Here is a 25790-nt window from a genome sequence, read left to right on the forward strand (position 1 = left end):
CGCTGGTGACCAGTCGAGCGTCGTTCGATTCGTCGCTGGTTTTTTTGTTTGCCTCCAATGCGCATGCATACATAGAGCGACATCGCGAGACGACGGTGCCGGCGTCCGCCTGTCCATGGGGCGTTCGCGAGAGGCGTCGCAGCAACTTTTCGGAAGATGCGGAGGCTGCGTGAAGAACTCGAGGCGGCGAGAATGCGGCACTCGCGCACCATCTTCCCCATTTCGATCAGGAGAGCAGCAAGTGCAGTAGGCTACACAAACTTGCACCAGCTCAATATTATTCTACGTCGACTATAGGCAACCCAATATACACAAAACTATATATAATTAAATACGAGTAAGTATTATTATTTAAAATAATAATTATTATACATTACGAACCTTTCTCCTTTCTATTAATTTTGCTATGAATTAATAAATCATAATAATGTGTAATGTGGGTAAAACTAAAGAGGCTCGTCAAAGTTTATTATTCTAATTAAAATTTAAAATACGTGGGTAGAGTTTGATGGTCGAATGATTAAGGCATGCTTGGCGATTGCCAAGGGTCGCCTTTAATTGGCAATTAACGAGCCGCAAATGATGAGACGGTAATAAAATCGTACATGCACAATCTCTTCCCAAATTAGCATGTAATTTGCTCGATGCTTTTCTTTTCTTTCCCTAGGCATGCAGTGAAAGAAGAATAGCACGTTATTGATACGTTCGCGTTTTAGTTTTTATTTCAATTGAGGCGCAAACATGGCGCACGCGTGCGGAACTGCAGAGCGGCTCGATATTTCAATGGCATTCGCACACGCGGAAGAGAAGGCCGGCATTCAAACTGCAATTTCGGCATAATCTATTTTCGGTCTGATTAGAACAAACACAGGGGACAGGCGCACGTACGGCGTAATCTTGCGTAGTAGGTGGAAATTAATGACACACTTGGAATGCAATAACACGAGAGAGCAGCGGTTTTTCCTCCGATGAAAATTTGCGCCGGTTACGGACACGAATAACCACCGCCATCCCGATAAGAATAATTTTTCGTTGCGTGGGTCGCCACTCGTGTTTTTCGCCGCCTGCAGCATTTGTAGGTAGCTAGCGGCGGTAAAATTGGTCGAAGGAAATTGGCGATCGTTGTCCAGGGCGCCGGGGTCTTTCCCACCTTCCTCTCCCCGCGGCATGCCCCCTCTTTGGGTGTTGCGCGTTCGTGTACGAATCAGCTGTGTGCGCCGCGACGCCGTCCTCGAAGCGTATGAGGGTGTAGTGCGAGCCGCCGCGGAAGAAGTGGGGGAGGCGGCCGAGTTGCTGCATAGCGGTGCGCGGCCGGCATTCGCGAGTCGTCGATCCTCCGGTGCGTTCCGGACTCATCGGCGCGAACACACTAGTCAACTAAATATTCTTCTAAAAAAAATTACTCACACACCTATTTATTTCCCGTAAAAAGACACAAATTGGCTTTGTTCAGACGAGGGACACTGGATTAGTTGTGCCGGCCGGTGTTTTTTGCATTTTATTTCTTATTTTTACAAATCATTTATAATCTATTGGAGTAGAAATAGGCTCGCGATTAAACATTGATTTTGTAGTTTAATATTGTATCGGTGATAAACACAGGGTCGAAAATATCGCATGGAGGCTGTAAACGGCGTCTCGGACGGCGGACCGCCGCCCCCGAGTCCGCTCACCGGCTGCTATCTGCTCGTTGTCATCGGCGAACCGCACTCCCAGGAGCATAAGGACATTATATTGCGGCGTGTCGCCAAAGGTGAGAGACCTCTCTGCTTCCACACCCGGCACCTGCATAAAAATACAGTTACCACCCCCAATCGCACACAAGTAGCATGATCCACTCATCTATATTTCACGTTATAATAGTAAATATTGATTATCATATTATTTTCAATATTTTCATTAATTTAGCTATGCAAATCAAAGAAAATATTATCTTAGACCTCATCGGTAATTGAGTTTGATTGTGGCTAATAAAGTAATAAGCGAAATGTGTCTGTCAAATTTATAGCTGGATATTTTTCGAAACATATGTCGCTCGTTAACTCAAGTACTCTATTGAATGAGGGGCGCGTTCTTTGCTGAATGGCTTTGCGGCCACAATGCGCGATAATAACGAATTGCTTCCACCGATGGCCAAGTATCGAAAAAGCGGGATGACAGCCTGGATAACGAATCGGGGATCCGGGAAGCCATACATCTTTCCGCAGCTGATTTTTATGTACTGTACCCTTATTTATGGTCGCGCATCCGTTAAGTTTTTTATATCGATCACCGTTATTCGATTCGATATGCAATGTTGGATTCATCATAAATCAATTAGTGACAGGAATCACTAGGTTTACTGTTCGTATCATGCAGGTGAATGCATTTTATGAGCTTTTATATTCACTCTCATCTGCGAGCGTGAGGTGTTTGCGTGTCTCATGCACGTTTTGTTTGTATTGTTATAACATCGCTTAATACACGTATTTTATATCTTCATTGTGAACGCAATGAACGGGTGTGCTGAGGTGCGGAAATCCAACAACGAGCGGAATCTCTGCCGGCGAAAATCTGCACCCTTTCGGAGCATGAAATTTAATGCTTCGTCAACAAGGGAAACGTGCTTAAATGCGGATTAGAGCCGCGTGCGGCGGAAAAAACATCCAACTGGAGTTGAACGAGCGGTATTGTTCATAAAAGTGATGTTGGTTGCACGCCTTCTAAATGAAAATGTTTGCAACCCGTTGTTTTTCGCCCTAATGGAGGTTATAGTTACGGGCGCATCATGCGGAAAAAATGGGCGAGGTTTTTCATTGCAATTGCCATCCCATACACGCACATTACGTATACAGTAAATAAATGCAATCATTAGAGTATCGTTAAACTTTTATCGTATGTATTATCCCTACGAAATACGCATTCGTATCGTCGTTTTCCAAATTACTGCAACCCTCCTTTATCAACTCTCAAGTAAATTCATTATACATTCAACTATTCGATAGATTGAAGAGTTTCTCCGCTTGGAATTGAAATTCGCCGGTTTTTATCGCCGGATTTTACATTAACAAACCAAATTGACATTAATTAAAACACCACTGGGATTAATCAATATTCCTGCCGCGTGGATCGTTGGTATTTAGGGTTTTAATCTGCTTTCGGCGACAATTCCATTTTATTTGTTTGGCGTCGCGTGTGGTGCCCACCGAATAGTGGCGAGACTGGCTGGCTAGGAAGAAAATAGTTAAATCGATAAAAGTCCTGGACTCCTTTTCCGTCGGCATTTACTACAAAAGTGAGAAATACTCGCCGAGGTAACCCCAATTCGCCGGCCCGAAATTGATTTAATTATTTCAACGAGTTGGTACTTCTCGACATCACCGAATGCCCTTTTAGTCCAATCGACCAAACCGGGTATTCTGGCGGTATTGATTGAGAATATACATATTTTAATGAGGACAGAGGATAAAATAACAACGACGCGCCGAATTATAAACCGGGCCTAGGATCGATGTCTGGGGAGACCTCACATTTCTTTTCGATGGAAGTCAGCCGTGCAGAAGTTATAAGAGTACGTGAAACGTCTGCCGAGTAACGCTGTGTTTCGCGCTGGACATTAATATTCATACCAAACTTATATTTCCGGAACACGTCTACGTTACACTCGAGTAACCCACGCGTGGTCCGCATGGATTCCACGAGGGCAAGAAAATCAAATAAAATATAAATAAATCAATTCAAGCTGTTTCCAAGCAGTTGACATCCACGCCATTTATATGCCAACAACTTCTCCGTTAGTTCCCGCTTTTTATTCGGGTATATCTGATGAAATATAGCTCCTGAAAAATAGTATGTAATACAGGGACTACGTAACCGGCGTGGGCCTAGTGTTGGGAGCCGTTGGAGGTCAGAAAGGTAGCGATGTGGGGATGTGCGCGTCGGCGGGCGCCATGGTGGTGGTTCTCGGCAGTTGCGCACTACTGACCTGCGCAGCCTCGGAGCCGACGTGGCCCCTGCGTATCGATCAATATACCCCGACATACACAACCAGCCGAAAGGAGAAGGATGGTAAAACCCTCCTGCCCGAATTTGCAATTCTGCGCTACCCCGAAAGCACACACTTTTGCACACACGCTGCCGGCGGCGGTTTCGCACACATTGCGCGTTTTCGCGGTGCCTAAATATTTAGTCATCTCATTGACACACATTCCTAAGCAATCGGAATATTCTGCCAATTATCGTTATTAACGTCGCACACATACCAAATCCGAAAACATCGTTTACATAAATGACTCTTCAATATATCCTGCGTGTGGTATCAATACCTATATGTCCTTGACTTACAACGTCTTTCTTCGTTCGTGGGAACAGAGATAAGCGGAAAAGATAAGACGAATTCGTATTTTAATCTCGTTTGCCGGAATTAACTCTATTTTCCACACAATTTGAGTGGATATATCACCTTGCGATCGATGGATAAAAGCAATTTGACAGCATACACTCAAAGTTGAGACTTTGAAATTAAATTACAACGTTGAGTTTTATTGGAAATTGATGGTTGAAGATTCTAGTAGATTCTGAAAGTATTCCCTGCAGTGCAGAGGTTATGTATCGCTTAACTCTTTCCTTCATCCTTCCTACATTTTACTCGTACATCTCTTAGTTCCAGCACTCTTGAGATTTTTTTTCTTTTTGAATTACTGCTGCTCGCGATTCCGGGAAGCACTAATGTCATATTCCGGGAATTTAAGTGCTTTCAACACATCCTCCCGACTGGAAATTGCGAATCACTAGCAGGTGATAAATTCTAGCTACTGTCTAGACATTACTAATGGATTGTGTTTTATTGATTGTCTTAAACATTATCAATTTCTAAAATTACACAGAACAATGCTCCTGCTTTGTGCCAGCTTTGGTCATTAACAATGCTAAAATGTGTGCTAGTTTTTGTTACGATATTCAGTGGCGCGTCAAGGGAACTTATTCATAGCGGTATTCATGTTCGCTTCAGACGGACGTTTGTTCACTTTCTTCACAAGTGAGTAACTTTTATTGGAATTATTCGCGTTCACGTGCTCACGAACGCATGTGCAATTAACATACACATAGCTTTAATTGAAATTTATAAATCTGCTTTGACTAGCATTCCGTACGCGGAAAAAAAAAACCAACGAGCTGTTTATTTCTGTCGTTGAATGAATGTCTATTGAGATTTGAAAAGTGTAAGCACAAAATGCGTTTCGAATTGAATCATTGCGCATTCCGACGTATTCCATGCGCAGAATGCGAAGCCTCGTCTGAGAATTTTATATTCTGTATAAAAAGTAATGTAGGCGGAGTTGTTGTACATTACGCGCGGCGTTCTCCAGCGAATTGCGATTGGTGTTTTCTCCTGCACGCAAACACGAGCGATGTAGAGAAATGTGCCATTATGGTGGCGCATGCAAGAGAGGGAAGATCTGGGTGCCTCATTTTGGTAAATAAAATAAAACTGTGAAAGTTACGAGAAAGCCGCTGGCTGCGAGACAAACCCGCAGAAGTTTCGGTTGAAAATACGGAAAAGGCCCGCCTGGTAAACTAATAAACTACAACTGTGAATAGTATGTTTGCTGGACGTAGGTATCGCGGATATTGCGAACTGAGCAAGTGATATAAAACGTATTAGGGTATTAGGTTTCCGTTTTGCTTGAGTGGAAACCGAACTGGACAATTCGGCGACCTTCATGGATGTTTGATTGCTGCGCGTGTGAAACACATCGTCTAGTGACCGAGTTCTATTTACTTACTTATTTGTTTTAATCGTTGTAATTATATGCGCGAAAATAAATCCAACCTTGATAACTTACAACAATGATAAATGGTTATTTGCATGCGGCGAATATTTCTGTTGTGTTTCCGTCTTTTTATTTGACTTTCGCGTAATATTTATCGTTGTTTGCGATGTCATGGTCATGAAAGCATAAAAACCAGACCAGACTCCGCGTAGCAGGCGGGAAAAGCGAGACATATGAATGTGGTGGATGTGTGGTCTTTGGGGGTTGTGTACGTTGCACGTGAATTTGACATATTGCCGCGTTGGTACATACCCACCGGAGGAAAAACTCTTTAGGCAGCATTAAATTATCATCCACGGTTGACTAAAGTAATATTTACGCTGTGCAAGAAATATTTCTGCGCGTGGCAGCATATTTTTGAATATTTTATAAACCTGAACTTAAAATATTTGTTTAGGACCGTAGAATATTTTTAGTTTATTAACTGGTCGAATATATTTTTAAGGTTACATCAAAAAATCAATTGAAAGCATGTGTTACCTATATGAGCAACAAATTGATACGAAAATTGCTTTTAGATCTATTTAGGGCATCAATCATATTTTTTCTTTTCTAAAAAGCAATGCGCACGCGAGAGATTCAGATCGATAAATAATCCGAGATGGCAAAAAATAAACCAGCATAATAAAAATCTCCGCAGGCTTTGGCGACTGTCGTCCTTGTTAAGTCTTTTAAGACTTTGAGGTTGTAAACACACCGGGAGACGCATTGTTGTGCGCTTGCGATAAGCCAGAGAGCAAAGAGTAAAAGGATATTAAATTTTACACGTTGCTGCACACGCTGGCTACCCTCACCTTATATTTCAACAATATCCGACATCCGTCGCACGAAAATCCTATAATAATATTACAAGTGGAGGTTTGGTGGTGCGCCCGACATCCTGGTATTGCGGTCTTGCAAGCATTTGAAGTGGGTGCATACACAATGCAAGAAGGGGTTTAATATTTCGCGGTACACCACTGTCTGAGCTTGAGCTTGCATCATCAATCTTCTCAACCTGTCGTGAACACTGCTTCATAAGGTCAACGGTGGAGATTTATTGTGTCAAGCGCTTTCCATGTTCAACACGTTAATTGCTAAATAGGACACGAATTCATTAAAATGCAGCGCTACGCATGTTCATAACACCTTGGCTTCATCATCTTGACGTAACCAAGTCTCATAACTGATGATTAACACTTTGCGATAAAAGCTGGGATTCACTTTGTGAGGAATATTACAATTTTCTGCATTTAATGAGATGTTATATAGACGCTGAATTTTCCCCGGGGTTTTGGCTGCTAATACATAAAGACTGCCGAAACCAAGCGTCTCGGAGTGAAAGATAAAAGAGGAACAATAAACCCTTCAGATATATTAGATGCTGTCGTTCATCTTTGTGTGGTACACGCTTGTCTAACGTAAAGGAACATGCACTTAGATCGCGCAGTGAGCAAGTACAAAAGGAATCTCCGAAAAATTGGCTCGCGTTCAAAACGTCAACGAGCACAAGAGGGCGAAGAACTGCAAATTTAACTCTCGCACACACATACAGATTGAATACTTACGATGATTTATTTCGAATAAACATAAACCATAAACGTAATCTTTTAAGCTATCTGAAATATAAATTCCGTTTAATTTTCCTGCAGTGTTAACTGCACTTTCTTTATATTGCACACAATGCAGGGCTTTTGCAAGGTATCAAGTTAAACCCATTTTTCACAGATCCTGGCTGCGAACAATGAGAACGCAATGAAAAGCTGCTTCAGCTGGCTGTTGTGTGGAAAATCTGCGAGCAAGTGCGAAGCTTACGGATGCGTTAATAATTTCTCAAACAAACGCTTGTTTTTGAAAAACAATTTTTATTTCTGCTTTTAACGTAAAGCAAAGGAAGTAATAGAAATTTTGTCCGGCTACGAATGAAATTCTTGTTCAGGAAAGAATTTTAAATTAATTATACTTTGGGAACTTTTTACTTTTGAATACTTTTTGAATTGTCGAAAGTTTTCATCTTATTTTGGTATAAAATTTGGTATAATTTGGTATAAAAAAGTTACTCATGAATATGTTCAATTATTATACAATTTCATTTGAACCTTTTTGCATCTCTGAGTAAATAACATTTCCAATTACAATCGAATGAAATTTCCAATGAATATCCGATTATAAATAATATTTACATTGAATATTACGTAAAGGAATTTTATTGGAATTGTTTTTTTTAAAAATCAAAGTTTCTGCGTATAAATCTGAAGAATTATTAATGTTTCAAGTGTTTTCGATGACTTTGGAGCTTCTTCACATTACTGACTTTGGAGTGTCTCGCTGATATATAAATAAATATGTTATTTTCAGTCCGCACGTGAATCTTCCGAATATCGCAACTCTTCGGATGCATTTGCCATGCACATTTATTTATAAACCAACTCTAAGCTTCACTGAGACGCAAAGTATGCGATCGTGAAACATCACGAGCTTATGTTGTCGAAGCACGAAGAAGGAAATTAGAATTAAGACGCGCTCACGAATTGTCAACGCCCTGACCTAACATTTCTCGTCTTGTCTTTCAGAATCGCACTCTTAACGTTCTTAAATTAGACTTGAGTCTACCAGCCTACACCTCCCACGAGTTTTTAAATAAAACTAGTGCCTTGATCGTGATCGTGAAGTAGTTTTAGATTTATGTTTACGCATTGGTTCTTTTCCTGACGCGAATATTAAAAATCTGCAATGCAGCGTTTTCCAATTTTGGCATTATAATTTACATTCCTTTTGCTTGGAAGTATGTTTCGTGTGCATATTAAATAATGCCGGTCAGCTGACCTTTACGGGTTTCTTGTTAATAGTATTCCACAATCGATAAACACTCCGATACGCTACATTGCTATACTACACTGAACGAACGCAATCTATTTTCGTCCCGAGGAAAAGATACTAATAACTAATTTGATAGACATTCCATAATGGATCTAAATTTAATTTATTATCTTCGTACGGCCCCCATAATAATGAAATAATCATTATTTCATTTCTATAATTAATTATGTGCTTAGATAAATTTCTACTTGTCATATTTTGTGCTGGGGTCGTTCACATTGCACTCAGACTAAATGTTGCTTTAATTATAGACATCCCATTAGTCTGAGTATCTTCCCACTCTCTGCACAAGTGCAGGTATTGAAGCATTGAAAGATTTGCAGTTTCTGAAACACCACTTTCGCACAATAAACGTGTTTGCGTCGACACTTGCCGCGCGAAACTAAAACAGATAACTTAATTAATTCTACGTTAAAGAGTGTCGTTGGGAAATGAGAAGGGTAGGGCTTAACAATACCCAAACATTTTGTATCGAACAATTTTGAAACAATGTCGCGTTAATTTGCTTTCCCACTTCCTGCGGCTTTTGTGGCTGAAAATGAAACCGCCTAATGCCATCCGTCTCGTACATGTTGTTCATCTTCGAACGCTCGAATCCAGCCACCGCGCCAGCATTGTATGGAAATATTAGCTTCTCTTGAAATTGCTCGAGTTGTAGATAATTGGAAAAGTTTTCTGCGGTACCCCTTATAATCGCTGCTTCCCTGCTTCATTAGTAGCCTAACGGATACCCACCTATTACCAAAATTGAAACAAAAAGCCATTCTATATAAATATTGATTTTGCACCCTCTATCGGCGAAAATATAACAACTTTACACAACATCTCTGTTTACTCCATTAATACAAATTTATTCTGTTTGCTCAAATGTCCAAACGGCGGATGATATATTCAATTCCCTTCTAATGACGTTTACATTCGATAAAGGGGACAATGGGATCGTTATGTTTATTGATTTTAAACATCAACTACGCATACAATAATGATAATGAAATAATTCATATCTAATTTGAACATTTTACCACTCAAATAAAACATAAATCGTCTCACCACTGCAATATCTACATTTAATTCCCAACAATTAAAACGGTTTTCGGTTTGCCGAGCACTTTCAGCGAGAAACCTAATTAGGTTGTGAATTCGGGCTGCAAAAGTTAGAGAAGTAGTTGCCAAGCCAAGTAATTGTACCCAACGGGGTTAATTTATGTAGATACATACATACGCGCAAGAAGTGCTAACTCCCAGCGGCAAGATGTTGATACAATTGTAACGAATGTAGTGTTTACATGGCTTTTCGGAATTTAAATAAAATTACGCAATTCTGTTCACAATTCTGTGACATTTTCGTTAGCATTCAGGACTTAATCATCACTTGTCCGGTGTTCGGTGACTGAAATTCGGACAGGATCTCAAGCGTGTTGTGTGTAATCGTAGAGGTATATAATTAAATTCTGAAGGATTACGAATATGGTCCTTTAGAAAATACTGTAAGGGTACTTTGCTTTAGTAACGCGTTATATTACGCTCGGACGTGCGAAAGTGCTAAAACGTAGCGAGCCAACGCCAGCGTGTCTAATAAATTGGATTTTATATCCCAGAATTTTACCTTTTTTTTTCTTTTTCCTTGCGATTTTCACAATTTTCCGCCTTGTAGTGTTGCTCCACGGAAATTCTTTACCACAAGTCCTGAACATAAATAAGCACCGATATATCATCCATGTAAATAATGTATTTTTAACGCCCGATTCATTCAAGCGATTTTCGTGTGAATTTATCGTTATCAGCCTACACCCTCTGTCGGCCTATTTTATCTTGTTACATTTATCGCTCATGTTTTTTGTGTTGCTGTTGCCATGTAATGACAGCACGCAGATTTTTCGATGAATGCGTCGAATGATTCTAATATTACATATTCTTGTTTCAGGTTTGCTGTCATGGGACCTGAGCGATTGCATGGTGGACCTGGAGAAAGAGCTTGCCATAATTACAGAGCAGGCACCGGAAGGTGAAGAGGCTCGTTACGGTAAGCCTGTTATACGATTTTGCCATCGCGTTAATTAACTACAGATTACATAATGCTGGCGGTGCACATTTTGTATGCTGGAAAATTTCTCGTCGGTTTTTATTTTCTACGTTTCCAATCTCACAATCTTTCAAGCCACACCACAAAAAATACCGAAAAACAAGTCATTGCGTTACGACTGGAATGTGGGGGACGTGGAAATGGTTTGCGTCGTCGTGCTCAATGTAATTAGATGAAAAATACGAGATTGCGTTGTTTTTTCCTCTGCTACAGCTGAAAAATACGGCATAACAAAAGCCAGACGCGTTTAAATGGAAAATTCTCTGGACCCCTCGATGGGCTGATTCAGACTAAAAAAAGAAAATCATTACTTATTGCGTTGTTTCATTTTTTTATTATTTTTTACGCGTAATACGTAATTGTTAAGAATACCCAGTGGAATTTCAATCGGTAAGCAGTTTACATGCGAAATATACGTTACTACTGGAATGCTTGCCAAGAAAACACATTTCATCAGCTTCAACAATTGTGATATAAAAAGTCGCCGACAAGTCGGGGAGCATTGTTGAAACGAGTATTTGCCAACGCAGTCGAGTACTCTACCTTGCACTCCCGGACACATTCAATATTTTCAATCTGAACTTGTTCATCTTGTCGTTTTTCTTTGCGCGCAACTTTTGTGCGCCAAGAATCTAATCCAAAGTCGGAAATTATTCCCATGCACACGGCGTTACTTTTTGTGTTCACATCAATAAAATACGCTATCAAAGAATTTTTATTTAAATTCGCGTATATCACCGCGAAAGCAAAGGACCGAGTAATAATTCACGCCGAATTGAGAATTTATAAAGCGTCGAAAGGTGTGGCTACATATTTAATATTACCGGTTTTTGGCAGCGGATGTAAAGCCAGCGGGAATGTACGATAGGCCGAAAGGGAGAAAACAGCAAAATTGGGCTTCCAAATAAAGCTCTTCTCATAAATGCTAATATATTCCATTTTTCAAGCATCACAAACGTTTTATTCACATATGTAAATGTACGTTTATATTCAGCAAACACTTTATTTTTAGGTAACTTTACTCCTATTTTTATGGCATATATAAAGCTACTACATAACATTATATTAATTACTAGGACTATCTTAAAAGCAAGAAAATGTAGTAGAATGTGTGTAGAAGCATTTAATAAAAGTCTAAGGCTGAATACTGAAGAAAATTTAAAATGTCAAAGGCTGCGTAAATATAATCTGAGTGCTTTGTCGTGTCAATATTGATCTATCAGCGAGCTTCGACATTGTACGAAAAGAAAAGGCAAATAAATTTTGTTTATGTTTGAGCCAACGATGAAAAATGGAATATACGCTTCATATTTTTTCCCATCTGAGAGTCACCATCGCCTGATGAAAGTTTACGACAAACAGCATTTTAGTTAGGAAAGTTTTTGAACGTATAACTCTTGCAACAAAGTTAAATTAGTGTCGCAAGTTAGTTGAGCAGTGTGCTCTGTGATCCCAGCGATTTTTAGTTCTGCACTGTCGCAGACTAATCCGCAACATTAGCCTGCACGACACCCAAGTTTTGACACAGCTGCCAACTTCCAGCCGGAAAATTGGTTGATTAATGCATGCAGTATTAATGTACGTACCTGTAGAGACGCCGCTACAGTTACGCATTTGATATTAATTACAGTATTACTTATTCAATATTCTACGTCGCCTGCCGTGAAGCAGTCGAGCATCAAAATTCGATTCTTTGCGCTAGGTGTGGATGATTAATACATACTTTTCGTTTGTTACAGGCGAACGTTTAATCCAATATGCCTCCGAGAACTTGGTGACGGAAATATTGATTCATCCGGCCGTGAGTACGCTGTCGCAGTGCGTGAGGAACTTGCTAAGCAGTTTTACGAGACACCGACACATCATCCACTCGGGCTACACGTTCGCTGCCAACGGTTCATGGGCGCTGCAAGTACGTTTTATGTTGTTTCCTTGTTTGGGGGCGGTCAGACTAACAGACGTCTGTGATATTGACAAATTTTCAGGATGGCACGTTTTCGCTCGCGGATTTTTCGGAAGCGTTTCAGGAACTGGAAGTGCAGCGCGTGATTCGTGCGTATGACAATGGCATATCTGTTGATATTCATTGCTCACCGGAGGGCGACTGGACGCGGGTACCGAAGGAACCATTCGCGAAGAATTGCAAAGTGCGTCTTAATCCCGTCGATGTTTTGCCGAGCAGTAGTCTGGCAATCGCGGATTTTCTCAATTACATCACGCCATATTTGGTTCCGCTTGACATCGTCACAGCATTGGAGAGCTCTGAGGTAGTTGGCAATATTCGCTTCTCGCATCCCACACTCTATGTGTTCCCGGGCGGTCAGGGTGACGCCGCACTCTTTGGCATCAACGGTTTCAATATGCTCCTGGACGGTGGCTTCTCAAGGAAAGCTTGTTTTTGGGATTTTGTGCGGCATCTCGATCGATTAGACGCCGTCCTATTAACCAGATTAAATAATAGCAACGTGAGCGGCATTACATCAGTATTGAAGCGGAAACGACAAAACGCCGTTTATCCACAAATTGGACACTTTTTCTGCAATATACAAGTATGTAATTTATTGGTGGGTTGTTGATGCGTAGTTGTTATGTCTTTTTGTTTCTGTTTTTATTTAGGAAAGGAAGGCATTGTTGAGCCCGGACGGCGATAAAGATCGTGATCCACTTCTGATTAATTTAATGGACGAGGGACAGGACATTGTAACCAACTTGAAACATCTTAATCTACACCCGCAGACATGCTACCGGGACTCTGAGCCCATAAACCTATATCACAAAGTAGGCCATGGAACGCTTGACATGTACGTTCTTAGTCCGGCGAAGGATTCTCGTGAAGTGCGCGAGTTTATTCAGAAATGGAATAGTAACGATAATCGACTATTCTCCAACCCGAAAACCAAAGAGTTCTCGTTCCCACTTCCGAATCTTGTGTCAATTTGTGCACTTCTCGTGTGGCAGCCTTCCAATTCCTCGGAAAACATTACCAGAATCCTCTTCCCTGGAAGTACTCCTCAAAGTAAAATATTCGAAGGACTAGATCGACTGAAACAATTAGACTGCATCAAATACCCTATTTGTTCAGAAATTTCATTGAACCCACCCAAGAAGACCAAAGAACAAATCTTTGATTCTTCCAAGTCGCAGAAAATACTTCCAGAGGTTAAGAAAGAGAAATCGCCTAGACTTAATGACATCAAGCCGAAGGAGCCGAAAGAAGCAGCAAAGCAACAAGACAACAAAACTATTGACACTCCTGAAATAAAGAAAGAAATAAAAAAATCTGACTCGACTGATAGTGATAAGAGTGCAGCTAAACCTAATAATAAAGCGGAGATAAAAACTGCAAAAGACGCGAAGGAAACCACAACAACCTCTCGAACGCCAAGGATAAGAGACAAAGACTCAAAATCGGTGGAGCGGAAACCATCTGCAAAAATTGAGAAGAAGCCGTCGCCAACAACACCCAAGAAAACGATAGCCAACGGTGATGCAACTAAACCGAAAGCGACTAAAGTTTCTCCAACCACAACACCTGCGAAAAGCGCAAAGGAAGCATCGAATAGAAAGGTTTTAGAATCCAAGAAGCAACTACCCAAAGAAAAGAAAGAGTCTAAGCCAGCCGACAAAAAAGGGGATGCAGAAAAGAAAGTTGAACGTAAACCGATTTCACGACGACCCAAGCCAGCAGCGGCACCTGCAGTTAAAGCAGCCACCGGTAGTCCAATCAGAAAGAAGCCGGATTCGATTGCAAAGAAGGCTAAACTCGATAAAGAGGGTACAACCGATTCGAGTACTGTTAGCACCCCGACTGCTGATGTTGATGTAAAACGCGACATATCTAAACTAACGCCCGAAGAGCTCGATCAATTGAAAGCTCAAGAACTAGCGGATTTACAAGAAGAGCAAGAAGTAGTGCAAGAAATTGAAGCTGTCTTCAGGAAAGGCGAAGAGCGAGAAGCCAGTGAATCGGAAATGCGCAAGATTAAGAATATTTCCATTGAAGAAAAAACGGATGAAGAATATTTGGTTATTGAGAAAGTCGAAGTTGAAGTTCAGGAAGATGAAATTCAAAAACTTATTCGTGACAGCGAGGAATCCGAAAAACAACGCAAACTAAGTGATCCAAAGGTTGAACCGGCCAAGGAAATAATTAGTCCGGAAGAAAAAGTTGATAAAGTTGAGAGTGGTACTCAACCTGATGAAAAGTTCTCAGCTACGGTTGAATCGGGCGCGACTACTGCACCCACCCTACCCGAAGATGAACGAATTCCACTTGATGAAATTAAAGAGAAGGATGATACGCAGGTTATCGAAGAAAAACATGTCAAGGAGGAAACAAAAGAAAAAGATTCGATTCCAGTAATTCAACTTCCATCGAAGAGCATTGATTCCACACCACCTGTTAAAGCTGTTCCAGTCGTGGGCATTCGCTTAGACAAACAGCAACACATCAGAGACATTGTTAAGACTCCCGACGAAGTGGCTGATCTTCCAGTTCATGAGGTTGCAGACCATTACGCCGATTATCAGAAGACCACGGATGAGCAAACAACGACGATAGTGAAGGAAGCACTGCAGGATGCTAAAACGGATGTACAAAAGGCTGTGGAAGAGGTGAAGGAAGAAGTGAAAGCTGTCGTCGATGAAATATTCGATGAGGTTAAGGATAAAGTGAAGGCTGTTGTCGAGGAAATAATCGAAGAGTCCAAGGATATTGTTGACAAAAGCAAAGAGACTGTCGTAAATGATGTAGAAGCGGTTGACGCTGAAAAGGAAAGTGTAGATATCAATATTGTTGAGGAATCAAAACAGGCTGTGGAAGAAACGATTAGTGAAGTTCAGAAGACTGCCGTTGATGTTAGCAATGTGATTAAAGAAGACTTAGTGGATACTAAAGAATTAGTTACGGATGAAAAGGTAGAGAAAGAAGAAATAAAAGAAGTCCAAACTGAAACCAAGGAGGTTGAAGAAAAGGTGAAGGAAGAAGTTGCAGTTGAAGAAATAAGTGAGGTTAAACACGTTGTCAAGCATACTTTTGAAGAAACTAAAGAATTGGTGATTACTGAAACAAATGCCGAAGAAATTAAAGTTGCTGAAAAGAAAGAAAGTGAGGTTAAAGATGAAGTGCCCGTGATTGCTGATGAAGTTGTGGATACTATCAAATCTGATCAGACTAAAGAAGAACAGGAGACAACTAAGAAAGATGAAAGTCTTGATGAAGTCAAGCACGTTGAAGCAATTTCAGAAGAAAAAGGTGTTACCGAAGTGAATGAAAAAGTTGATGAAGAAAAACCATCAATTGACAGTTTTGAAAAAGAAGTTGAACAAATTGTAGGTGCAATAACAAAAACAATCGAAGATACCATAAATGAAAAACTTACAGATACCAAAGAGACTGTAGACTCAAAAATTTCGAAAGTTGAAGAAGTGAGTGAAGTTATTCATGCACAAGTTGATGAAAAAATAAAAGATTTGAAGGATGTTGAAAAAACTGTTGATGATACTGTTAGCACATCAATTACAAAAGTTGAAGAAACTACCGAACAGATAAAATCAGCTGTTCAAGATGAAGTGTTAACCAAAGTATCAGCAGTTCAAGAATCCGTTACTGAAAAAATTGAGTCTACCAAAGAAACTGTGCGTGAGACAATTACCAAGGCGTCTACTGAAATTGAAGAAATTAAAGAAATGACCACCGAGTTAGTTTCCGAAGCTAAAGCAGAAATATCTAAAGTTTCAGAAGATATCTCACAGTCAAAGCAAGCCATTGAACAAGAGGCAGTTGAGATTGTCGATAAAGTTAAAACAACTGTCAAAGAAGAAACTGATTCTATCAGTGGATTTTTCTCAAAGGGTTTATCCAAATTGGAAGAAACAACGAAATCAATTGGTGATAAGTTGGTTGAGGAAGTTGGAAAAGTCTTAGGTGAAACAAAAGTTGACGAAAAAGAAACTGAAACAAAAGAATTAAAAGAAACTGATTCAAGTATTGCCGAATCTGTACCAACAGTCGAAACAAGTATTGTTGTGCAAAATGTAGATGTAGAACTTCCCGAAGTAATTAATCTCAAAGAAAGTCCAGAATCGCCATGTCCCACACCGTTTGATTACATCGATAAAGTTGACTTGGGTCGGAAATCTCCAAAAGAACGCGAACAAGATGTTGCGAAAATAGTCGCCAGTGTGGCTGAAGTTTTGAAATCAGAAGCGCCATTGGAGGAGTTTAAAGGAAAAATTCCACTCGAGATTACTACTTTCCCTACATTTACTCCATACACAACTGAACTACGAGAAACTCATATTACAACTGTGGATTCGCCAATTACTGATATGCCGGGTCAAATAACCCCAATAAAGGAGGAGAAGATTGATGAGGTTTTAAAGGAGATGGAAGATGACATTGATTCAAATTCCAATACGAGTAAAATCAATACCTTGATTAAAACCAGCAATGAATTGCTAGAAGCCAGTTCAAAGATTATTTCTGACATTAAGGAACGTAAAGAAGATGAAATTGCGGAGGAAGACGAAGAGGTTGAAGAGAATGTTGATACTGGCACTGTACATCGAATGTTAGTAACGGCATCTAGTGAAGATGGTGGTGAAGAGACTGTTATTTGTCCTCCAGGGTCAATAACGTTCCCGAAGAGTTCTGAAAGTTCTGGAAAATCAAGTCCAGATTTACGCAAAGATGAAAATCAGAAACCAGAAACTCCAAGCCCCGAATCTAGTCAAGATGCTCCATCCGTTTTACAAAAGGAACCAGAAATATCAGCTAAAATGAAGAGTGAGGATATTCCTGAGACCAAAGACAAAGTTGATAAGGATGATAAGAAACCTGAGATTGCTGAACAATTTGAGGATAATAAGGCAACCGAAGAAAGATTGGAAAAGGAAAGTGAGTCTAGGAAATCGTCAATTGTTGAAAGCGCCGATAACAAATCGGAGAAATCTACTGAGGTATCCAAATCTGGAAAATCAACTCCTGATTTAGCAAAATCTGGAAAAACAACACCTGATGTTTCTAAATCAGGAAAAGCTACACCTGATATTCCAACTTCTGGTAAAGCAACACCTGATATTCCTTTGTCTGGAAAAGCGACACCTGATATTCCAATTTCTGATAAAGCAACACCAGATATTCCAAAATCAGGAAAATCTACTCCAGACATTTCGAAATCGGACAAAACAACACCTGATGTGTCCAAGGTGGAACTAGCAGCTTCAGATATTGCAGCATCTGGAAAAGCAACGCCTGATGTTTCTAAATCAGGAAAAGCAACCCCTGATATTCCAACCTCGGGAAAAGCTACACCAGACGTTTCAAAATCTGGATTAGTAACACCTGATATTCCAACAACTGCTGACAAGGATATATCGGATGACAAAAAATCAGGAAAATCTACTCCAGATGATTTGGTTTCCGCTACTGTTTCAGCAACTGAGAAACCAATTACGTCTAACATTGCACAATCTGGAAAATCATCGCCAGAACTTTCAAAATCCGGCAAAGCTACACCTGATATGGCCAAATCTGAAGTGGCAACAAGTGATAATCAAAAGAGTGGTAAATCTACTCCTGATATTCCAAAATCAGGCAAAGAAACTCCTCATATTCCAAAATCTACCGCAACTCCGGCGGATATTCCTATATCTGTTGATGAAACAGTAGAAAGTGTTGCCAAATCAGGAAAATTAACACCTGATATTTCAAAATCAGACAAAACACTCACGGATACATCGAAAACTGCGGTAGGAACTGATATTCTTGAAACTGATAGAGCAACACCAGATAGTCATAAATCTGGAAAGTCTACACCTGATGTTACGAAATCTGATAAAGCCACTCCTGAAATCTCAAAACCAGCAACACCTGATATTTCTGTCACTCCAGGTATTCAAACATCAGGAAAATCGACGCCTGATATTCCAAAATCAGAGAAAGAAATGGCCAACGTCTCAAAATCAGGATCAACAACACCAGACATTCCTGCCTCTGATCGTGGTACTCCGGTGGTTCCAAAATCTGGAAAATCAACCCCAGATGTTATCCCATCTGGCAAAGCAACACCTGACGTACCTCATTCTCCATTAGCAAAAGCAGATATTTCCACCTCAATTAAGGAAACATCTGATACTTCAAAATCCGGAAAATCAACTCCTGATCTATCTAAAGCAGATAAAGAACTATTAGGAACCAGCAGATCGGGGTTAGCAACCCCTGACATTCCAACACCTGTCAGAAGTACTCCCGATATTCCTAAATCAGGTAAATCAACTCCTGATATACCAAAATCAGGAGTAGCGATTCCCGAAAGTCCTACATTCAAGCAAACGGATTCAGATCTTTTAAAATCAGGAAAAGCAACTCCTGAGATTACAAATGGTAAAATAACTCCCGATAGTACTAAAGATACTGTAATCGATGATGTTATTTTGAAATCTGGCAAATCAACTCCAGACATAAAATCAGAGAAAATAACAGCTGAAGTATTGAAACCTGAAACAATCACGTCTGATCTTTCAAAACCGGACATACCCTCAGGTAAAGCAACTCCTGATATTTCAAAATCAGGGAAATCTACTCCAGATATTCCAAAATCAGGCAAAGAAACTCCTGATATTACAAAATCGGATACAATCATGGCAAAACGAAGTAGTATTGTACTGGAATCTGATAAATCATCAATTGTTGAAACTGTAACACACGAAGAAAAATCAACAGTTAAATCAGTCGAAAAGATATTAGCTGATAGCGAAATTTCTAAAATTGATGAAAAAGTTGCCAAAACTACTTCAATAGAAACTGAATCAGCAATAAATGGAAAAATATCTCCAGATCTTCAACCAACGTTTGACTCAGTTGAAGAAGTTACTAAAACAACAAATTCATCAACGTCGACCACAGTTGAAGATAAGAAGTGTGAAATTTCATCTGTTACAACTGCAATTGAAACTTTATCTGACTCCAAGGAGGAAGTACAATTGAGCACACACGAGGTAACAACAGAATTGTCAAATATGACATGTTGTACAAGAATCGAGAATGAAAAACTTGAGGAATTGTCAAATCATATTGTAGATGAAATTGGCTCAGGTAAATCAACTCCAGAAATAAATAATATTTCAGGAAAATCATCACCTGAAATTCCAAAAACTGACGTATTGCCACGAGGTAGTATCCCAAGATCGCCGGCATTGTCTGGCAAAGGTACTCCAGATGTATCAAAATCAGGAAAGTCATCACCTGATTTTGGAAAAGGTGATAGCATCAAATTGGACACAGATAGTCTTGCATCAGGTAAACAAACACCTGATGTAAATGTTGATCTTCCGAGTAGTGTTGCGCCTTACAGTGTTCAAATGGATACGGATAGTTTAGCCTCAGGAAAGATGACACCAGATCTGAAGCATGACTTATCATCAGGGAAAGCAACACCAGATGTCGATAAATTCAGCACACATATTGAAACAGATAGTTTAGCTTCGGGTAAACTTACACCGGATGTACACAAAGGGGAAGTTTTATCTGGTAAATCTACACCAGACATGGGTCATCCTGAAAGTTTAGCAGAAGAAAAGACTTCGATTTCTTCTGGTAAATCAACACCAAGCAGCAATAAAGATTCAGGATGTGTTGAGAAATCCAGCCCACAAAATGGAGAATCAGGTGTTGATAGTCAAAAGGGACCTGAAATATTACCTTCTAAAGCTGTTGACACAAAAGATGATTCTGTACATATCGATGATAATTTGAAATCTGGAAAATCCACTCCTGATTTGGGAAAAGATCAGAAGACAATATTAAGTGGTAAAGTTACACCTGAAGTACCTGTTGCTAAAAAGGACAGCATTCAGCTCGATGACAGCTTGAACTTAAAAGTTGAATCTCTGGCGACTGGAAAATCAACACCAGATTTGAAACCCAGTGAAGCGAGCGATAGTCGCAAGAGCAGCATTCACGCCGATCATGTTGTCTCGGGTAAATCTACACCTGACATTACAAAGATTGATGATAAACTAGTATCGGAAAAAGTTTCTATTGAAGAGAAATTAGAAAAAGTTGTTTCAGAGAAAATAAGTTCTTCTATAGAAGAATCCGCAACTCTTCGGAAAGAGAGTCTTCAGGCAACAACAGAGAAAGCTCCATCGGGTAAAAGTACTCCAGACATTTCAAAGGAAACAAAGGAATCAGGAAAATCTAGTCCAGATGTACAAACTTTGGAATGTAAACGCGATAGTGTCACTATTCCTAAAGATGTTTCTGGTAAATCAACACCTGACCCACACAAAGATAAACTTCAAGCAGAGGATACAGTAAGCGTAACATCTGGAAAGACAACTCCTGATCTTGGCAGGTTAGAGACCATGACAATAGATGAAAAAGTATCACAAGAAACACATAAAGTACGAGTAGATGAAATTGAATTATTATCTGGTAAATCATCTCCTGATGTGGACGATTTACAGTGCCACTTGCCATCTGGTAAATCAACGCCTATTTCACCTGACCATCAAAATGGTTTGTCCCGTGATAGCATTGCATCTGGGAAATCAACTCCTGGATTGTCTGGTAAAGTGACTCCTGAGCCAGACATTTCATCAGGTAAAGTTACACCAGAACCCGCCTTCCCAATGAAATCTGATCTTCAAGATTTAAAAGATGAAATGAAAGCACTGTCAGGAAAATCAACACCTGATTCAGGTTTCAATGCAAGTAGGTTTTATTACAACCACGTCAAGTACAATTCAATCTTCAATAGTTACCACAGCTGAATCTTTAAAACAAGAAATTAAAACGCATTCGTTTGCTGGCTCTCCAAGTCCTGACTTTGCAAAGAGGAGTAGTATTCAAGCAGAACATATTTTGTCAGGTAAATCAACTCCAGACAGCACCAAACTATCGCATCACGATGACTCAGGAAAATCAACACCAGATTTTGGCAAACGCAGCAGTATGCAGGCAGAGCATTTACTCTCCGGTAAATCCACCCCAGACTTTGCAGCTCCTTCAGATTTGACGAAGAAAGATTCTTTGCCAATTTCCGGTCAATCCACACCTCTACGAGGCAAATCTAGTCCAGATGTTCATGTATCGGATGAACAGGGTAAAACTACAACTACTATTAGCGATGTATCGAGCTCATTCGATGTAACGCAGCTTCAATCAGCGCATGTATTCCGTGAATTGATGGAGGAGACAATTACCTCGTCTTTCGATGAGAAAAAAACACAAAACGGGGATATACTACATGAAAAACACGACACATCCAAATTGGAGATGGTTAAAGAGACAATCTCCGGTAAGTCAACGCCTGAATTCGCAAAAGATTCGCGAAAGTCTTCGGTTATGTCCGGGGCTGATGATTCAGACTACAGAAAGTTTTCCATTACTTCAGAAAATACCAAAACATCATCAATGATGTCCGGTAAGTCCACTCCGGATAGAAAAGAAGAAAAACACACAGTTCAAGCATTTATTGACGCGGAACGACAAACTGATTCCACACCTAGTCCTAGCAAATCTGAAAGAAAACCGTCGCAGGGAGAATTAATGTCTGCGTCGGGATTTCATGCTGATCCAATGAGTACATCGTTTTATGGAGCTTTACCTGTGGATAGTGATGAAGAGGATATCGATCGGGTTCAGCCACGCAATGAACCTAATTTAATGACGTCTAGTTTCATCGGCGATCTGCCAACAGATGATAAAACAGAAGAAGAAGTTCGGGCTTGGGGTAAACCACTGGGTTTGCCTAGTCCAGCGCCTCCAAACGATAACAAAGGAACACCAAAGAAAGAGAAAAGACTGCCTATGAATGTGAGCGTCAAAAACAAGCTAAATCAGAGATCAGAATCACCGTCAAAGAAAAAGAAGATCAATCCGGTTTACGTCGACCTAACATATGTTCCACATCATGGCAACTCGTATTACAGCCAGGTCGATTTCTTCAAACGAGTGAGGGCACGCTACTATGTGTTTTCGGGCATTGAACCCAGCAAGGACGTTTATAACGCTCTGCTGGAGGCAAAGCAAACGTGGGAGGATAAGGATTTGGAAGTGACGATAATCCCGACCTATGACACTGACGTGTTGGGATACTGGGTCGCCGAGAATGAAGAATTGCTTACAAAGTTTAAAATTGACCTCTCACCTTCGGCCAGTCGCTGCACCATTAACTTGCAAGATCACGAGACATCATGTTCAGCTTACCGCCTAGAATTTTAAGTGACGTCTTCGGTTTGAGAGAAAAAATAAGGTTTTTGCCCATTTGCCATGAAATATTTATTCATCACTTCATCATGAATCATCATAACTTTCGACGTTTATAAATACGCATTTGAATTTCATTATAGTCACAACGAATAGCTGAAACAACTGAAGAAAGACAACTGGCATCATATAATTTTTAATGAAAAACAAAAACGTAACGTCCAATTGCTCCAGACCATTCAAAATTAAACAAGAAGAACAAAGACGCAGCGTTGCGCCATAATGCCACTAAACTACTAAGAGATTACAAACAAGAAACTTTTTTGAATATAAAATTTTCAAACATTCTCCCCCCAAATGGCTCCATTTCAACATCTCAAAATTTACATAAAGCAAATACGCGTCTCCATTATATGATAAGGCGATAAGAAACTTTCAAACTTTTTCGAGTAGAGGAAAGAAATGACAAGTCATTTTAGCTAGGTTGAAAATATAAAACTTACTTATAATTCTAATTAAAAGTTAAGAGCCATGATAAAAAAGATCCCCGAGGAGAGTACTGTAGCTAGATTACTAATAAATTTAAAATAATTACAAAGAAATATTCAAGCATTACGAAATATCTTATAAAAACAGAGGAAGAAATTGATTACTTCATAAAGTAGACTGGTTTATGGTAGCAAGGAGAGAGCATTCAATTTTTGAATGACCTAGTCGTGTTTTTCGAAATGTCTCCTTTTCTCTGAAAAGCAGATTTTTAGAAATCGATAAATTGCAGCGTTGAAAATTTTAAACAAAATCAACTACTTCTGTGTTTAGAGTTATTTATAAAATGGTGGCTTTCAGCAGTTATAAAATATACAAATTATTTTGATTCATACTTTGCTGGTACAACATCAATCGATTTCGAGTTTGACTAACTACATGCGCATTTGTTTAAAATGCGAACAATGTGTTTACAAGATGGAAATGAGTGTTTGACACGGAAGAATTACATTTGAGATTTCGTAGAATGCAATATTTGATATTACCCTACGCGGATACATTTTGTAGTTTTCGAATTATCCTGAAAACCAAGCATAAGGAGCGTAAGAAATATGGATACAAGTGTAATTGAATAATTAAAATCCAATAATTGCTTTTGATGTATTAACCGAGTCAGAATACGAATTTGTTACATGTGAAAATCATTCCTAGAATGATCTCGATGTGGCAAAACATACTATGTGATGTGATACCCTTTCATAATAATTTTGTGTTAATAATGATCGAGCTTCTGTAATATTCTTCGTTTATGGTCATAGCGCCGTTGTGTGACGGTTTTTGTATGTTTCAATGATGTCTGCTATCGCTATGAATTACAATGGCCTATATCTATTTAGAGCTCATGTTTGGTTCCTTTGTTAGAGAAAATACACTGAAAATGCTTCTAATAAATATATTGATGCAGTAATTCAAAAACAAGTACGACTGTGTAATGATTACTTAACGAATTGTTTACGTAACAAATGAGTAATTAAACTAAACAACTTATAGGAATATGAAAATTTGACGATGGGGAAGATGAAAAACTATTAGAGACTATATTTTATTAGGTATGGTTACGTCTCATATCTATGCATACATGAAGATCAATGCCACACGAATTAATTGCAAACTATGTGAAGAACTAATTGCTAAACATGATAAAGAATCATCTATTATATATTTGTTTAGAGATGAGAACTTGATAATGAAAAACTTCTTGAGCTTTTAAACGTAGTATCACAATAATTATTGAACTAATGAAGGAAATTAAACAAAATTTAAAAGAAACCATTAATTGATTGTTAACTAAATATGTAAGTTTGGTGCTAAACAAAGATTGCCTTGCGGAGATAACGAATGCGAACAGAACAGGATGTAAAATCAAACACACACAAACACAAGAATTTGGTTGACAGCTGGTTGGACGGAGGACGAATGATGATGAAATTGAATCGAAACATCGCAAAGTTCGTGCTGGTTTAGTTGATGAAATTTCAATGTAAAATGAAGCAACGGAAAATGTCAACGAATGAATTATCATCGGGTCAGCAAAATAACAATCTCAACGGTAACGCATGCAAACGTGGGTATTGGAAATTGAATTCTTCTTGGTTTAATAATAATTTTTGGTTTGGTAACGTGTATCTATCTGTAACGCACAATAAACAGCTCGATTGCATTGAAACTTCATCATTTCGGATAAATTGTTATCATACACTATGATGTCTAAATGTTTATTTATTCAAAACAAGAGATTTGATCAAATGTTACGAACGGAAATCTAGTGCAACACAAAGACGAAAATGTATTTATTCTTATTTATGTTATATTTAAACAAATTGGCAATTTTATTACTCTATTGTATTATTAAATCATTATAATAATTGCAAATATTATCTATATAGTTATGATATAAATTTATGAACAAACTATTACATATTAAATCAATGCAAAGATATTTAGCTTCTAGTCAACCAAATACCCAAAGAAGAATAAAACAAACGGATTAGTAACAATTAATATGAAAGAGTAAAATGGTGAAGAACTATTGATAAAAACTCGGATTCCTTAGCTTACGAAATGTTATTATACTGACATTTAACTAAATAACAAACTTACGTATATTAAAGACGCAATTAATGTATGGGATATGTATGAGATTTAATTGAATTAAAACCAAATAAAATCATTGAATATTTTGTTATAATTTTAGAACCCGTCAAGTAGATACTTACAAATTTATCTTTTCAGGACAAGTTTCTTTAAGTGGACAGATAATTGTTGATATAAATAG

The 25790-nt window shown here is 39.1% G+C and overlaps 1 protein-coding gene across 1 annotated transcript; it reads left to right on the plus strand.

Annotated features, from left to right (window-relative positions):
* The first annotated feature begins 1313 nt into the window (after positions 1-1313).
* Positions 1314-25690, plus strand: LOC135791358 (microtubule-associated protein futsch). Its single transcript, XM_065301740.1, has 6 exons — positions 1314-1753; positions 10597-10695; positions 12495-12667; positions 12741-13304; positions 13372-21113; positions 21601-25690. The coding sequence occupies exons 1-6, from the start codon at positions 1618-1620 to the stop codon at positions 22982-22984; spliced, it is 10098 nt and encodes a 3365-aa protein (XP_065157812.1). The 5' UTR covers positions 1314-1617; the 3' UTR covers positions 22985-25690.
* Positions 25691-25790: the final 100 nt, after the last annotated feature.

Source organism: Atheta coriaria, unplaced genomic scaffold, assembly GCF_025399875.1.
Source record: "Atheta coriaria isolate IRGN ID8LTWV9N9 unplaced genomic scaffold, Caltech_Dcor_3.1 hic_scaffold_4_pilon, whole genome shotgun sequence".
Lineage (NCBI taxonomy): Eukaryota > Metazoa > Arthropoda > Insecta > Coleoptera > Staphylinidae > Dalotia > Dalotia coriaria.

Bases quoted from the DNA above. Each gene is read 5' to 3' on its own strand.
- LOC135791358 (XM_065301740.1), top strand. From the start codon at position 1,618: ATGGAGGCTGTAAACGGCGTCTCGGACGGCGGACCGCCGCCCCCGAGT. The intron at 12,668-12,740 runs GTACGTTTTATG...ACAAATTTTCAG, and splicing joins ACGGTTCATGGGCGCTGCAA to GATGGCACGTTTTCGCTCGC. The intron at 21,114-21,600 runs GTTAGAGACCAT...TGCAAAGAGGAG, and splicing joins ACAACTCCTGATCTTGGCAG to TAGTATTCAAGCAGAACATA.